General features: G+C 37.8%; 1 protein-coding gene across 2 annotated transcripts in view; it reads left to right on the top strand.

Moving 5' to 3' along the window:
- The first annotated feature begins 269 nt into the window (after positions 1-269).
- DDX42 (DEAD-box helicase 42) overlaps positions 270-17,758 on the top strand; it is a 35,022-nt gene continuing 17,533 nt past the window's right edge. Inside the window, exons 1-4 of one of the 2 annotated variants that reach the window (XM_032457094.1) lie at positions 270-715; positions 10,376-10,612; positions 12,413-12,563; positions 16,777-16,838. In XM_032457094.1, the coding sequence (XP_032312985.1) occupies positions 522-715; positions 10,376-10,612; positions 12,413-12,563; positions 16,777-16,838 (644 nt within the window). In that variant the 5' untranslated portion in view covers positions 270-521. Of the gene's footprint in view, positions 727-10,375; positions 10,613-12,412; positions 12,564-16,776; positions 16,839-17,758 lie in introns of both variants that reach the window. The other variant, XM_032457095.1, reaches the window with a different exon arrangement.

The following is a 17,758-nucleotide window of genomic DNA, read 5'->3' as shown; positions in this document are numbered from 1 at the left end:
GGCGGGACGCGGCCTCGGGGACCGCGCCCTCCCCCGCCCAGCTGAGGCGAGGTGGGGCTGCTGGGAGAATTACATAACCCCCGCCCCTGGGCCGGAACTGCTCCAGCCGATCCCAGCGCTCTCCACTAGGGTGCAGTCAAGCTGTCGTCACGTTGAACCCGTGCTCCGGAAGCTAAAGGTCGCCATGCTTTACGGGACCACGTGGCCAGAGGCAGGCGGAGAAATGTTGCCCAGGTCTTCTTTGCAAAAGAGCGGAGTTCAGGGGATCGACAGTTTTATGTATATGTGGTTTCTGCCCAAGCCGTTTTCTTATGACTTTGGGGAGGCTCCCTGTCACTGCTATTTTCTTCACTCCCAGGCCCACTTCCTCAACAGGCCATGAACACTTCTCACCAGCATCACTGCCTGCCAGAGTCTGAGTCCGGGAGGCATTCTGGAGCTTTAAATTCCGGAACTCGCGGCGCCTTCCGGGAGCCGTAGACCCAGGCCCCGCCCTTCTGCCCGCGCTCTCTGCACTGCGCATGTCCGGTTTGTCTTCCCCTCCCCCAGTCAGCAACGGGCCGAGAGGCGGCGGCGGCGGCGGCGGCGGCGGCTGCGAAGGGGGCGGAGAGGGAGGAGCGCGGCGGGACCAGGCCTGTACCGCGCGTACTTCGGTCTGTGGGATTTTCTTCACGTCGGCGGTAGTTAACAGCTGCCGCTGCAGCCACAGCTGCAGGTTTGTGCGAGGTGGGTCTGAACTCGGGGCCGTAACCCATGGGACACCGGAGGCAACTGCGGGGCCTAATGAGGGCCAGGGAACCGCGGCCTCTCTTAACAAAGAGTCAGTGGAACCTCCGGGAATCTGAGGCCCAGGAGGCCGGGGAGGGGTGGGAGTGCGGGGCTGAAGCCTCGAGGGGTCCTTCGAGCCTCTTCGTCCTCCCACGACTCCCGCTTCTCCCGCAACTCTTACGGAGGCCCAGTTGGCGGCTTTCCGGAGGCAGCGCTCGCCCGCCCGTCCGCCCTGCTAGGGAAGGTATTTGCAGGGTACTGGGCTCCGGGAGAGGGATAGCTACGGGGAGGATTCTGACCCAGGTCGGCAGCAGCTGGCAGATGCTAGCCTCCAAATCAGGGGGACCCTATAGGCAAAAGTTGCCAAATCGGAAGACGGTAAAAGACGTGGTCGGTGATCTTTGTGTAGCTTTGAGTACGTAAGTGATTAGCATCACCATCGTCACACAAACTTTTTTGCGGCCTACTTAAGAGCTTATCTGACGTGACTAAATAATTTATGTGGAGTTGCAAGCATACGGGCTAATAATAATGTAAGGAAGAACTGTGGTACTATTCCAGAGTCTGGGGGAGTCATAGCCGCCTTATCACTTTCGTGAAGCATTGTCCCCTTATCCCCTCACTCCTTTAGGCGGTCATTCAGTTTCTCTGGCTTCCCATGTATATTGTTTTCTGTAAATGATGTTTTTATATCTATTCCCTCCTGTGCACACACCTCCGAGCTTCTTAAGGGCACAGATTCTGTCTTAATTCACTAACTTTCCAGAACCAAGCCCAGTTCTGGCACATAGAAGGTGAACAATAAGTCTTTCGTACCAGAATTGATTTTTGGGCTTTCAGCAGTGGGATAAAAATGTCTTCTATTTTCCTTTACCTAGAAGGGGCATTTTATGGCCTAATCTGCACTTCATTCATTCCAGAAATATTTTTGTCGGTACCTTCTGTGTGTCTGTTTCCTCCCACTGTTCTGGGTCTGTGATCCCTCCCCTCATGAAACTTAATTTCTAGCGGAGGGAAGAGAGACAAAACAATATGTAAATTATACTATATGTTAGAAGATGATTGATGCCTTAGGTTAAAAAAAAATTAGGCTGGAAAGAACAATGGGGAGGTGTTGCATTTTGAAATAGAGTGGTCAGGGAAGTATTTACAAACAAGATGATATTTAGACAGGCTCGAAGGAGGTGAGGGAGTGAGCCTAGCTAGTTTTTGTGGAAATAAGGCAGAGGGAACAACAGCAAGTGTAAAGACCTTGAAAAGGACAATGCTGGCCTGTTAGAGGAACAGTTAGAAGACCAGTATGCTTGGAGCACTGTGAGCAAAGGAGGGAGTAGTAGGAGATAAGGTCAGGGAAGAATGGGAGTGGGGGTGGGGGAGAGCACAGAACAATCAGGGCCTTTTAGATTGTTGTGAGGATTTCACTTTTCTTCTGCCTGAGATAGGACCTATCTGAAGGTTTGCAGTAGAGGAGTGGTAAGATTTGACTTACATTGTAATAATATGTGTAATTCATGAAAGAGTACAGTTCTTTATGTTTCAGTTTTATCAAATTGATAGTCATATAATCAGCTTTTAATTTCTTTAAGCCAACAGAGAAAAGAGATTCTTCTAAAATAAGTGTAACCCAGCATTTACTTATTTTTGCCTTTAGAATAATGTGTTGAAATTCTTGGGTCTTAACAGATTCTTGTTAAAGAACTAACAGGTTTATAATACGAGATAGTCTCAGGGCAAGTTATTAGATACAGTAGATGGTGATCAGCTAGAACTGTCCCCTCCAAAAACACAAGTGATAAAGTAATGTAATTTTATACTTACTGGTTCTTAGTTATTTTTAAAGTCATTTAGTTTATATCTTAGTTTCCACCATTGCCCAAAACATAAGCTCTAGCCAAATTATCTTTCTTATGCTCCACACTTATTCTAATTTCCTAGCCTTGCTATTTCTAGCTTTTGTGCCTAGAGTGTCTTCTTCCTTCACACTTCACTACTCAGCTTGCATCTTTCTGTGTCTAGCCTGAGTTCCTAGCTCTCTTTTGAAGCCTGTTCCCACTTGTCAGCTCATGGTGATCTCTGACATCTTAAGTGTCATGTGGCACTGATACATAGAATTCCTGATTTGAAAGAAACCTGAGAAGTCTAGCTTGATATTCTCCTTTTACCAATGGAGAAATTGATTTCTGGAGAAAAACTATTAGTGATACACATGACAACTAATATATATTGTGCACTTACAACATGCCAAGCTTTGTTCTAAGTATATTTCTGGGTATGAATTCAATTTTTCACATCAACCCTGTGAAGTAGGTGATAGTCTCACCATCTTACAGATGAGGAAACTGAGGCCAAAGAAGCTAAATAACTTCCACGAGTTTCCCATCAAGTTAATGGCAAAGCCAGAGTTTAAACGCAGTCAGGCTGGCTCCAGAATCTGCTGTTATGATTTTCTGCTAAACCACAGCATTTTAGTGCCTAAAACAGTATCAAGCAGGACTTTATGTTATCTTTAATTTTTCTCCTCAGCCAAATTGTAAATATCCTTGGGTCTCCTGTGTATCAAATAAACATGAACAATGAGTGTATTCTCTAGAAAACAGAAAAGGAAAAAATAAATAAGCCTGCTTCTTCACTCATAAAACTTGTAACATGGAGCTGGAGAGAGAAATCCAGAACACAGATAGTTACGAGTAAATCTTGGGTTTTTGAAGACTAGAAGGGGAGTTTGAGGAAGGAGATACCACTTCTCTGGGGAGGATCATATTTGTGCCTTAGTTCTAGGAGTTGATATTTGAGATAGGCTTTGAGGAATAGGACTTAGGTAGGTAGGTATAGAGAGAGATGTGGTGGGGAGGGAATGCAGGTGGAGGGAAGAGCCTTCACCAAAGTGCTTGTAAAGTAGTTTGTTGTCTCATTCCAGCCTAAGTAACTGTGGAAAGCTATTTAATCGAAGGGAATGACAGGATCAGAAATGTAAGGCAAGAAAGTTTGGGCCCAGTGTCTGGAGGAACCTGGAAGGAGGTTTTGCTGAGAATCTGAACGTTCACCTCCCTTGAGTGTGACTTTCTCTAGTTTCACAATATTAACAAACACCTGCCAAAGGAGATGGAAATTTATTTTCTCTTTTCTCTATTTCTGACCCTCTATTACTTCACCACTTAATACTTTACCATGTAGTGTCGCTTCTCGTGGATTATGGAGTATTTGCTGGTTGTAGATGCAGGCTCTAGATGTATATCACCACCACTTTTCTGATAAAAGACATTCTTAGAACAGTTAAGTTGTGAGGTTGGGGGTTACTTGTCAAATGTCAAGAATCTGTCCCCTCAAAAGAGGCCTTACCTGGTTCTATTTGTAATAGCTTCCCTTTTGCCTTGGTTGTCTGGTTGTTTGTTTTAGGAAATTATTGCAATAGTGGAAGTGGGAAAGGAGAGGTGTGCCTCAATACTGGGCACATAACAGAAAGTGGTTATCAGTGTTTATAGAATAAAGCAAAGTTATTTCTCAGACTAAACTTAGGTGGTTCTCTTTAAAGCAAATCTCATAAATTGTGTTTATAATTCTATTATACAGATAATTCTTTTCAAATTAGATGTTTTATTTTAAAAAGCACTATTTTTTTAAAAAGAAAAAAGCTAAAATTTCACAAATATGTTTGCCTTTCAGAGTAGAAATTGAGGTCTAGACAGTGTTAATCTCTGTCATAAACTGAATAAAATAATCTGAAAATATATGTGCAAGTGGAATTCTAATTCTTTAGTTTTCATAGTTTTTTTTTTATCTGTGGTAAAATACACATTAAAAAATCTTAACCATTTTTAAGTGTACAGTTCAGGGACATTAAGTACATCCACACTGTTTTGCTACCATCACCACTATAGTGTCCACAGAACTCTTCATCATGTAAAACTGAAACTCTCCCCATTAAGCAGTAACTCCCCACCCTCCACCCACCTAATCCCTGGCAAGTACCATTCTACTTTCTGTCTATGAGTTTGACTATTCTAGGGACCACATATAAGTGGAATCATACAGCATTTGTCCTTCTGTGACTGGCTTGTTTCCTTAACATGATGTCCTCAAGATTCATCCATGTTACAGTATGCGTCAGAATTTATTCATCCATTGATGGACACTTGGGTTACTTACACACCTAAGTGGAATCATACAGCATTTGTCCTTCTGTGACTGGCTTATTTCCTTAACATGATGTCCTCAAGATTCATCCATGTTACAGCATGCGTCAGAATTTATTCATCCATTGATGGACACTTGGGTTACTTACACACCTTTTGACTATGGTGAGTAATGCTACTATAAACATGAGTGTAAAGATGTCTGTCCCTGCTTTCAGTTCTTCTGGATATATAGCCGGAAGAGGAAATGCTGTATCATATGGTAGTTCTATGATTAATTTTTTTGAGGAATCACCAAACTGTTTTCCATAGTAGCCGAATCATTTTCATTCCTACCAGCAATATGCAAGTGTTCTGGTTTCTCCACATCCTTGCCAACACTTATTTTCTGTTGTGTTGGGTTTTTGTGGGAGTTTTTGTTGTTGTTTGTTTTTAATAGTAGCTGTCCTAATGAGTGTGAGGTGATAATGGTTTTGATTTGCATTTCCCAAATGATTAATGATGTTGAGCATCTTTTCGTACGCTTACTGGTCATTTGTATATCTTTGGAGAAATGTCTATTCAAGTCCTTTGCCCATTTTTAAAGTTGGATTGTTTTTGTTGCTGGTTGTTGTTTTTAATGAAACGTGTGAACTTTAGCTGGGTATTGGGAGCCATGCGATTTCTGTATCCTCTGAAGCTGTTGCGTGTTTTCATCTTTCCTGTCATCAATTTTAGAAGTGTTTATGGAAGCAGAGGTGAAATTTCAGAACTGTTTGATAGGAGTTTGCCAGCTTGTGGGAAGGATTTTCCAGGCGTATTATTATAACTAGAGAGGAGGTTTAGAAGTTCATGTGTGTGTGTCCTGTATGACCAAATAAAAGGAACTTTGAGGAGACCCACAAATAGCAGGACTACAGTTAATTTTTTAATATTCTCACTGTTTTGACTTTCTTATCAACTACTTAGTAGATGTCTCTTCTCCAAACAGTGTTTACTTAGAGGATGCAGATTAATTTTAATAGCCTTAAAAGTTTAAGCGAAAGAGGGTTCCTTTTTTCTTTTCTTTTTTTCCCTTTTTTTTTTAAACATCATAAAACCAAATAGAGATTAGATCTTCTGTCTTTGGTTCTTATATCAGCTACAGTCCCTCAAACCTCTGTGATTGTCAAGGATCTGTAGCCATATATATGGATTAATGTAGGAAAAACTTTTCTCAAGAGAGTGTGGAATTAATGGTACATTGCGGATGATCTGGCTTAGATTTAATCAGGAGATCTAGATAGCTAGATAGCAAGGTTTGATAATGGGGGATGATGGTTTTCCAAAAATGAATGTTGAAAAGCCTGAATGCATGATATTTATTCATTAAACAGAAAATTTTTGAATACTATACACACACTAGGCACTAAGGATACAGTGCTGGACAAAACAGGCGAAGTCCCTGCCCTTGTGGAGCTAACATTCTAGTCAGTGGGATAAATAGAAAGCACAATTGTTTGGCCTTACTAGAGGCAATTAATTAGGGAAAATGAACAGTGTGTCCTAGATCACACTAGTGAAAGGTTTGAGGACAGTTAAGTGTTCTCAGCCTTTGAGTTGACCCAAATCTCCAAGAGTTAAAGAAGAAAGTATTGCATATTGTGCATCTTATGTCTGTAAGCCATTAAACAACTCTCACCTGCCCAAAGTCACACAGCCTGCCTGTTTGTGGCAAAAGTCGTATTTTTAAAACCAAGTGTTGAATTTGTTTCTTTTGTAATTTGAGCCCTTTGATTATTTAGTAGGATTAATTTATGTCATGCCCATCCGTTTCTCCTATCCTCAGTCTTGGGGGGTGAGGGAAGAGTTTTTTACTCCTTGTTAAGGATTTTGGTCTTGTCAGGTCTCCACAGCACCTGGTTTCTATGATTTCTCCTTTCATTCTACATCTTTGATTTTTCTGTTTGTTGGCTTTTCCTCTTTGGCATAAAAACGTGCTTACCTTTTTCCTTAAACAAAATTCTTCTGGTTAACACCTCACACTCTCCTTCCTGTCATTGTTAAACAGCCTGGAAAGTAATCTGTATTCCTCTTGGCCTAGTCTTCATCCTCTACCACTTACTTACCAATCATTCCTTAACCCTGCCCCTATTGCTCCAACAGAGGCATTTTCTTTTCTCACCTGTCTTCTCTTTAGTTTTTACCACTGGGCATTACTTTCTTTCTGTAAAACTTCCCAACCACCTGTGTCACTGTTCTCCGCTATTCTCCTGTCTGTTCCTTCTCAAGTTTCCGTATGAGCTTCTCTTCCCAGCCCGTTCCTAGATATTGACGTGCACTACGATTGCTTTGCCCCTCTTGTCATTCTCTCTGTGCCCTGTCTCTGCTTGCTTATCTGCATAGGTAGCCTCAAATGCAAGTGTCTCATATCAAATCTATCGCTCCATCACACATCTCTCTCTGTAGTTACAGACCTTGTTACTTCTCCTTAGCTTTCCTGTAGATACTGAACTGATCTCATCTTCTGCCTGCTTCTCCATGCCTGGCTTTATAGGTTTTCATCTCTGTTAATGGCACCACCATTCACCCAATCTGTAAAAGCCAGAAACCTCCAAAGTTATTCTAGACTCTTCCTTCCTCCTTAGCTTCTACATCCAGTTATTGGTCACTCACCACAGTTGATTCCTCCTCACAGATCTCTAAGTAAATAACTCAGATCCACCATCTCCGCCTTTTCTCCTTCCTCATAACCACTTCCTTCATTGTTCAGGTACCTTGTCACTTTACATCTGTATTTTTATAACAACTTCCTAATCACCTTCCTTTTGTCCAACTTGTCCTACTATCACTCATTTAATCTTTCTAAAACACTCATCAGAAACATGTCCCCTTTTTGCTTAAAATTAATGGTTCCTGATAGCTGGCAGAATACAGTATATTCTTAGCATAGCATAGAAAACTGTTCATCTGAGCCCTCCTTGTCTTTCTGAACATGTGCCCTGTAACTTTCCTAAGTGTCCTACTGAACTGCACCTGCACTGAACTATTTCCAGTTTTCTGTGGTAGTATTTACGGTGCCTTCAATCTGAAATGCCCTCTTCTGACACTTCTTCCTGGATCTAATGCCTCTTCAGATTTCAAAACTTAACACTGGTGTCATCTCCAGAAAAACTGCCTTCTACCCCATTCATCATAGATTGGGTACCCTTCTGCTGGGCCATCAATGAGTGCACTTTGTGCAGTATCTCTGTAAGAACATGTCATTTTTTTTTAAAGCTGGCTAAAGTATACTGTGAACTCCTTGAGAGTAGGACTGTTATTTTTCATCTGTAAATGCCCAGCACCCAGTATGCCGCCTGACCTTCCTCAGCAAGCTTTTAGTAAGCCATTGAAAGTTTTCCTGCTAGGAGATTTGTTCTTGTAATTCTTAAAATCTACCCAAACGTAAAGGTTTTTTTTCCCCTCCATCCTTCCTTTGCCTACTTTCTGATTTCTGTGGCTTATTTATTAGCAGCTTCTTACATTATATGCACTAGGAAAAATGAGGTTTAAATTCAGAATCTATCGTTTTTGTTGCTTAGGAACAACTCTTGTAAAGCCAGGCTTACAGATTGGTTAAACAGTACTATCAGATGGTAAAGTTTTCTGGCTTGTAAATATTCTTAATAAATCTCATCTCACTAGAATTATGCTGATCCCCCTAAAGGGATTCCTGAAGAAAGCAGGAAATGCTCTTAAGGTCAACTAAACTGTTACTTATTAAGTGCTTATTATAGCCATAAATAACTTCTATGGAAGGTCTAAAATGAATAAGGACAGTCCCTACCTGGAACTAAGGGTGGAGATTGACATAGCATAAATCAAATTTAATACTTAGCAGACTGAACTGCTATATAATAGTAGTTGAAACAAAACCTACCAGGTGTACGTGGGGGAGGGGCATGGAACCAGGAAAGTAGAGCGTGGTCTACTTCAGCAATGCCATTGTAAAAAGCAGTTCTTGGAACTCTTTTCCACATTGGATTCAGAGTCTATTATAAACATTTAAACTCTTCTTATTAATGGTAAACTTTAATACAAAGAAGAAAGTAAAAATAAAATAACTGCTATTAATGTTTTGATAAACAGCCCTCCAGCAATCTCTGTATAGGTAATACATGCTTTTACATTGAGTTACATTGTGAATCATACCACCCACCTTGTTCATGCCCTTCTCATGTTACTCAGTGTATAATGGACACTTTTCCATAAATGTTAAGTAGTAATTAAAATTTTTAAATCATGGAATGCACATTCCCTTTGGCTCAGCAATTGCATTTTAAAAATTGATCCCAAGGAAGTAATCAAGAGTATGCACAAAGATACAGCTATATATGTTGCACAACATTGTAAAACTAGTGGAGAAATAGATTTATTAACATTTAAAGATGTTCATGTTATTAGGTGAAGAAATCAGTAGCTAAATATGTACACTATGGTTTCAGTTTTTTTAAATTTGTGTGTGTGTACATATATGCATGGAAAAAATTGTAAAAGATATCAACAAAATTGCATATCAGAGAGGAAATTTCAGGTAATTTTAAATTTTGTTCCTTTTTGCTTTCTGAGTTTTCTGCTTTTCTACAAAACTTAGGTTGTGTCATTAAAAAAGATTTTTTGGAACCAAGACTAACAAAATATAAGGTGTTACTTAAACTGATTTAATCAGTGTTCAGGAAATTTCTTTGTAATCCTTAATAATAGGCTAACTGAATACTTCAGGCAACATATCAGTGAATCATGGCTTCTTCCTGGGTGGTATTCTAGTGGGCAGTTGCTCAATAAATGCATGGGTTACAGGTGCCGTTTAGAGACAATCACATAGGTACTACAAATAACTCATCTGTCATCTAAGTTTTGATTCTTTGATTCTTCATTTAGAAGTCATTACCAGACATCTGGCTAAAACTTTTTAGCTAGCTAAAACTACAGTGTGAACTTTAATTTGGGAACGGTTTTCTGATAGTACCTCAATCCCTGTTACTGCAAACATTACATTATATTATAATAATTGTAGGTTGTTTTTGTCTTTTTTTTTTTTTTTTTTGGTAGAGTGTAAATTCCTTGAGAATAAAGATTAAGAGATTAAGTCTTTTTATCTTGGTATCTTCAGTTGTCTGACACAAGCCTAGTGCATGTCAGATTCCCTCAAATATTTGTTATGTTGTGAATGTTTTTGGCAGCTTAATAAGATGTTAAACCAACAATCAAATCCTTTTGAAATGTATGATATTAAATGATGCATTCCTGTTTGGAGTGAGATCTCAATAAAATAATAATTTCTTCAGTGTTTCAGAAAATGTGACCATTTCATTAGGGTAGAATATTGCATATCTGAAGTACAAACCTAAAGTTTTAATTGAGAGGCAAAAGTTTAAAATAAAATTGTAGGTAGATGTTGGAAGAGATGTAAAAATCAGTGGGCTGTTTACTTTATAAAATAAAATTTGTATTATGTCTCTTGTTCCTAACAGATCAATCATTGACACCATGAACTGGAATAAAGGTGGCCCTGGTACTAAGAGAGGATTTGGCTTTGGAGGTTTTGCTATTAGTGCTGGAAAGAAGGAGGAACCAAAACTCCCACAACAGTCCCACAGTGCCTTTGGGGCAACCAGCTCTTCTTCTGGATTTGGAAAGTCAGCTCCACCACAGCTCCCTTCTTTCTACAAAATTGGTTCTAAACGGGCCAACTTTGATGAAGAAAATGCGTAAGTGGTAATTCCTGGTAATTTAGCAAAGTTTGTGCTTTGAGACATTCATTATATCAACAGAAATTGAAGCAAAGAAACCATTTATTTTTCCAGTATTAATACGACTTCTTAAATTGATTATCTCACTGAATTGCATCATTCCTAATAAGTTAACTTGTCAAGTTTACTCATTCTTAAGGAATACAGTACTTGTGTGCCTCTTTACTTTTACTTGTTCCAAAAAGGATTTGAAGCCATTGAAACCTGAATATGGTTAAAGAGTTTTAAGTAATTCATGTGGTTTTTGATGGTCTTTACTGAAGTTTTTTATTTACACCATATAAATGGTCTTGGAAACACAGGAAGTTGTCTGCCTGTAGAGATATAGTTTGAACTCAAAACCCAAGTCTTTAAAACTCTTACTTTGTAACATCTTAATAGTGGTAGGAAAATCTCATATTTTTGCCCGCAGTTCTCAGGAAACATATTTATTTACCAGTTATCTTTTTTAACTTGATTATCTAGCAAGGTGATAGCTTTAAAAAGCTGGGGTTTGAAAGTTTGAGCTCTGATTCCTGTAGATTATATGTAACTTCCCTCTTTGCCGAGTATGAAGAAATCTTGTATTGCTGTTATTTCCAGCCTGGTTGTGACACTGCTTGAGATTTTTTTCTTTTAATTAAAAAAACCCCTCAAGAACAGAGTTTTAAAAGTACACAGCAGCATTTAAAAAAAACTAGTATGTTATTTAGCAGTTAAATGCAGAAGTAGGTATTTAAGTTTCAGCAAAGTCAAGGATCATTATTCTAGAGAGCAGTTTACCAATTCAGGGATACTTTAAATGAAACTACTATATAAATGAACATGCGTGTGTGTGTGTGTGTGTGTAGCACATAACAGTGGTTAGAGCTTTTGAAATAATTCCTATGAAGACTTGAAATGCTTCAAAATTTTAAGCTGCAGTTGTGATTTCCTTAAACTAATACTTGGTTGTATTACTATTGCATTTAATTCTGAGGTAAAGTCTAAAGAATATTTTTGTTTTATTAGTTTTTAAAGAGCTATATAGATACTCTTTTCTGGGCTGTTTGTTAGAGGGAAAGTAGTGCTTTCTCCAGACTTTGAAGATTTTTTTCTCAGTACTTAACTAATATGGTGAGGATTTTGGATTGAGTTTTTTGTTCTGTTTTTTTTTTTTTTTTTTTTTTTTCACTTTTTTTTTTTTTGAGGTATAGTTGATAGGCCATATTATATAAGTTTCAGGTGTGCAACATAGTGATTCACAATTTTTAAAGGTTATACTTCATTTATAGTTATTATAAAATATTGGCTATATTCCTAAACATTTATTTTTAATTCTAGAAGTTTTCTGTTGGTCCTCAGAAAATAGCCCAGCACCTCTGAAGAAAGTCTCTAGTCTAATGAATATGTCTCTAAAAATTTTTGAAGGATTGTAAAGAATAAACACACAAAAGTAATTTTTTCCATAACATATGCTAATATTTGCTATATCTATTTAACAGTGATGTACTAAATTTGTACTGAAAACTAATTCCTTTTGACAGAACTGGAAATGTGATTTTAACAGACACTATTGGAATGGAGAATCTGCTGTGACTTTTTTTTGCAATTAGGATTTTGCATGCATTTTGATACTTAATAGTTAGATCCTAAGCCAAAGGCTGAAGGTCTCCAATTTGACCTTTATATTTTAAATCTCTTAATAGTAACATATACCATAATAAAAATTTTTGTTAAATGCAAGATTCACCTGACCCCAAATTAAACACTTTATCAATTATACATCTTAATTTTCAGATATTTTGAAGATGAGGAAGAAGATTCTAGCAATGTTGATTTACCTTACATTCCTGCTGAAAACTCACCTACTCGCCAGCAGTTTCATTCCAAGCCAGTAGATTCTGACAGCGATGATGATCCCTTAGAGGCATTCATGGCTGAAGTGGAGGCAAGTATCATCTCTGTTACGTTAAAATTTTCAGCAATTAGAAGTAGATCAAATTAACCTCGTGCTTTAGTCCTCATTCAGTATTTGGTTTTTGGCCCTTCTGGGGCAGAGTTGCTCTTGTATTTTGTAGTTTTTTAAATAGACTTCTACTTGCCTTCTAGCGTTTTCAGAGATGATTAGTGTCTAGGAATTTGAACGGTAGCCCTTGAACATATTAGCTCAAGATTTGCATGTGTGTGTTTTGTTTTAATAATTCTTGGTATATTCTAAAATGGAATGAATGTTATCTTATTCAATCTAGGATTTATTAAATACATATTTATGTAAAGTAATTAACCTTTAGGAACTTGCTAAAATTACAAATTCTTTCTTCTGCACTGCTAATGTTTATGTCTTACCATCAACATTCACGACCTCACTGTAGAAATTGAAACTTGTGACCACTTCCTTCTTAAAACTCTTCTCCATAGGCTCTTGTGATTTTGCATTTTGTCCTTTTCTCCCATCTCTCTGACTTCTCTATTTATTTACTTATTTACTTTTTATTAATGAAAGATTTCAAACACATTCAAGAGTAGAATAATAAGATGAGCCCCACGTACCGTTCACCCTCCTTTATCAGTTAACAACTTTTGGCCAGTCTTGTGTTATCTAATACCTCCCACTCCTCTTTTAGATTAAAGTAAGTCTCTGACAAATCATTTCATCCATTAGTATCTCTGTATCTCTATAACTCTTAAAAAAACAGTAACTACCATATCAGTAGACCCAAATAAATCCTAATGTAGCCATCTGACTGTTTTCTGTCATTCTTGTGATCCTCTTCCAGTTTCTCAAATATGATTCTCCTACAGTTCTCTGTTCTGACTTGCTATCTTCATTCTTTATACCTTACTTAGTGACCTCATCCACTTCTAAAATGTAACTTGTATGTGAATAATTAATATCTTTTGTCCCATAATCTCTCTTTGGTTTCATCTGCTTTTCTAGGCGCATATTGGCCATTTTTACGTGGATGTGTGCCCTGGCACCTTAAACCTAATTTATCATCTTTTCCTCCTCAACCGGGTCTTTTTTTTTTTTTTTTTTTTTTGGCCTCAATTCTCTTAATGGCAGCAATATTCACACTGTTACCTTGGCTTAACTTTTCCCTTTAATTTTCCATTCTTTTCTTCTTAGCAGATAATCTAGCATGTTTGTGACTTATTTAATCCTAAGAATAACAAAGAGAAATAGGCAGAGGAAAAAAAATATATATATAACTTTAACTAATAAGAAAACTGAACCCTAAGGTAATTCAAATCCTTTCCCCAAATCACATTGTACTGTGTGGCAGAGCTGGGACTCAAATCTAATTTTTCATGCTTAGTAGTCCCAAGGACTAGCTCTTTGCAGTACATCATGCTGTCTTTCCTCTCGTTGTTTGCCAAGTTCTGTCAGTCTTTACAATATCCTTTTGCATCTATTTCTTCTTGTTTTCACAGTAGTCATCCTACCATATACCCTTATTAATTCTTGCCTGGTCTAAATTCTCTCCCTGCTTTGGTTTCTCCTCTCTCCCATTTATGTGGTGTACAGCTACAGAGTACTTAAACTAAAGTGTGTTTCTTATCATGCTATAACTCTTGCTCAGAACCTGTCACTTGATTGCTTATGAAATAAAATCCTTCTAGATTCCTCAGTTACTTGTTTCCTGAAGTCTTCAGCCAGAATTCATCTCTCCTCTCAGGAAGTAAGGGAATAAAGAATCCAATATAAATGTGTTTTTGTTTTGGCCTAAACATTGCTTTTTAAAAATGTGAGCCAGTGTTTTTAAGATTGAGAGATTTTGTCTAAAAGTCCAGACTCTTGAAAAGTGGAAAATCTGGCAAGGCTAGGCCTGCATACTTTTGTGGCAAAAATAGGCTGTTGCTGAGCAAATGGCTGCCTGCTATAGACACGGCAGGCTTTTTCCAGTTCATGGGAGTCCCATCAGTCCCTATTGTTTACTTGACACTGAGGCCGTCATTTAGAACCATTTATCATCACACTTGTGTTGTAATTTTCTTACAGTGGAGAAATATTTTTCTTGAGCTCAGGTCTCATCAAATATCAGAAAATTAAAGACTCAGGACTATGTGATACAAGAAAAATTAGAGCATGCTTTAGAATATTCTTCCTTGCTAAAGTACAAGTAAATCATGTCTGTCAAAAGAGTACAACTTTTCTTACCCTGGCCTGACTTTGTTTATTGTCAAATTGGTACCCATTAAGTATTTTGAGTTTCTTGCCTTTGTTTTAGAACAACTCAAATTACTTGCCAAAGAATATACACCTAATAGGTAGCTGAGCCAGGATTCAACTCTAAAGCCCGTATTCTTTCTGCTTTATCATTCCGTATCTGAGTTCTTGTAGCATTGTGTATTTCTACCATAATGCTTACAAAACTACTAAGAACATACATGTGCTTTGCAGCATGGTAGCAATTTAGTAAATGTGTTGAATGATTCTCTCAAAAGTAAAAGGCAATAAGTTAATGGTTTGTTGTGTTTGAGATATCTTACGCATATCCTTTTCTTTTCCCGTCTTCTTGAGCTATGGACATTTCCCAAAGGTTTCTCATTATTTCTTGAGATCCCTAGAGATGAGTTAGGATAAAAATCAGCTCTTAATTTTCTAGGTTTAAATTTAAACTTAATTTTTGTTAAGTTCAAGCTGGCATAGCCCTTTTTGAGTAGGAATATCCAATAATTGCCCAGATTCTCTTGCTTGGAATTTTAAATAGTTGAAGCTTTTGGGGGGTTAAATTTTTCTGATATAGAATCATTCTTCTGGGTGTTTTTTGGTACAGTATCCAAAGGGGTTTTACTGGTTTTAGGACAGAGATTGGATATTGTCTGATCTTGGGGAGAGTGTTATTCCAAAATACTGTATTAATCCCTGATCAAGTGTAAACTTTTCTATAAATTGTAAACTTTTCTAGTGTTTGAACTGGATGAAGATTGATTTTTTAGCTAGTGTTTCAACAAAGATTTATGTAGGCTTAAAAAATATGTTCTATAAATTTTGGGCCCTTTTCTTATGTTGCACTACTTTTGTCATCTTCACTTTAGCCCTGGCCTGAAGTGTATCTTATATGTGGCCCAGTCCCTTGAAAAATAAGTTGTTTATGTGTAACTTCTGTTTTTAAAATATTTCTTAATAAGGAATGTTTGAATAGATAGAAAATCTGACCATGTCAGGTAATATATTGTGGTATTTCTTTAATCAAAGAAGTCGGAAAAACTCATGTTGTTTTGTAATAAACAGTTATGCAGAATGTGTTTTAACCTTGGGGTAAATTACTTAATTCTTATGACCTTGATTTTCACATGTATAGAACAGAGAATTAATTTAGATCAGTAATTATCAATTTGTTGTGCATAAGAATTGCCAATGGAAAGTGGGAAAATTACATGCACTTAACTCTACCAGCAAGGATTCTGATTTAGTAGATTTGGAGTAGGGTTTTTCAACCTCAGGACCATTGACAAGTGGGGCTGGATAATTCTTTGCTTTGTAGGCTGTCCTGTGCATTGTGGGGTGTTTGGCAGCATCTTCGGCCTTTATTCACTAGATGCTAGTAACGGTCCCTCACCCCAAGTTGTGACAACCAGGTGTCTCCTGACATTGCCAAATGTCCACTGGGGACAAAATTGTCCCACCTTTCCAGAGCCAGATCCAGAAATACGCATTTTTTTTTTTTTTTACTAGCCCCATTGGTAATCTGATGTAAGTCGTCTTTAAAAAATAGACTAATCAAGCAATTTTGCTAATTTTTCCATACATGATATATTTGCAGATAAAAATCATGCAGTCCATGGTGAGTCAAGTTTTTAGAACATTTGGGTGTTTCTTTTTTTTTCAATTTTTAATTTTCTTTATTTATTTACTTATTTTTATGGGAGGGGTACTTTGATTGATTGATTGATTGATTGATGTTTAGAGGAGACACTGGGGATTGAACCCAGGACCTTGTGCGTGCTAAGCATGCACTCTGCCACTGAGCTATACCCTCCCACCTTTGGGTGTTTCTCTTTGAAAAATAATCGTTGATTGCAGCAAAGGCATATAGCTAGAACTGTGGTGGTTCTTACTCAAATCTAAAAATTCTTCACGAAATTTCCCTTTCAGTGTTTTTAGTTGATTCCATATGACCTCTTTTCCCCCTTTTTTCTTTTTTTTTTTTCATTAGGATCAAGCGGCGAGAGACATGAAGAGACTTGAAGAAAAGGACAAGGAAAGGAAAAACGTAAAGTAAGTTGTTTTCTTCTCCTTCAGAAAAGTTACATGAAAATTGCTGCATTATTGCAAAACCTGTACCCCCAAAGTTTATAGAGAAAATTAAAGTACACAGATGTCTTGACTTGAAGTTATTCCTGTTATCTTGAATGTTTTTATAGTTAATAGAGATGACTTTGCATTTGCAGTAATTAAAAAAACATTCTTTTTGGTAGAATACTTGGTATTCAATTATAAATAATTTTTAGTAAACAGAATGAATTACAATGGGAGTCAAGAGAGCATCATTACTAAAGTTCGGGTTCATTGCTTTGAGTTTTGTCCCGTAACTAATATAAAAGAAGTTAATGCATTATTTTTGAGAAGTAATGGTGATTATATCATAACATACTATGTATATTATGAATAAGTAATCTAATTCATTTAAGGGTGACATCATGCTTTAGCAACTAGTCAGAACTTGAAATACTTTATTTTCTGGGAAAGAGAATTCTTCTCTTTCCCTTGCTGAAGACACTCCTCTTAAGTCTTTTGCTTCTAAGCACAAGAAGGCGTGGTTGGACTTTTCCCTCTGCTTTGCAGTCAGTGCTCACCCCCCCCCCCCCCGCAAAGTTCCTGTGCCATAAGGAGGTTCAGCCCTCTTTTCAGTGCTTACTCTGTATTGCGTTCTCTTCCAGCTGCCCTGTACTGGTGGTGTTGCTTGCCTTAGGAATTACAAGTCCCCTAGGTTAGGCAGAAAGTCTGATTAAAAAGGGATGATTGTGGGAACTAAGCAGCTGTACGTTTTGTAGCTCCTGAGAGATGCAAGTGGAGGTGAAAGTTTTCTTTGAATTGTTTGGGAGTTTTAGTGCCAAACTTAAAGAGGTGATGTAGTTTTTCTCTCTATCCCCAAGGATTTTGGCTGAATGCAATTACTCTAGAGCTAGAAACTCTGA

Source organism: Camelus ferus, chromosome 16 (assembly GCF_009834535.1).
Source record: "Camelus ferus isolate YT-003-E chromosome 16, BCGSAC_Cfer_1.0, whole genome shotgun sequence".
Lineage (NCBI taxonomy): Eukaryota > Metazoa > Chordata > Mammalia > Artiodactyla > Camelidae > Camelus > Camelus ferus.
This window is presented reverse-complemented; position numbering and strand designations above follow the sequence as displayed.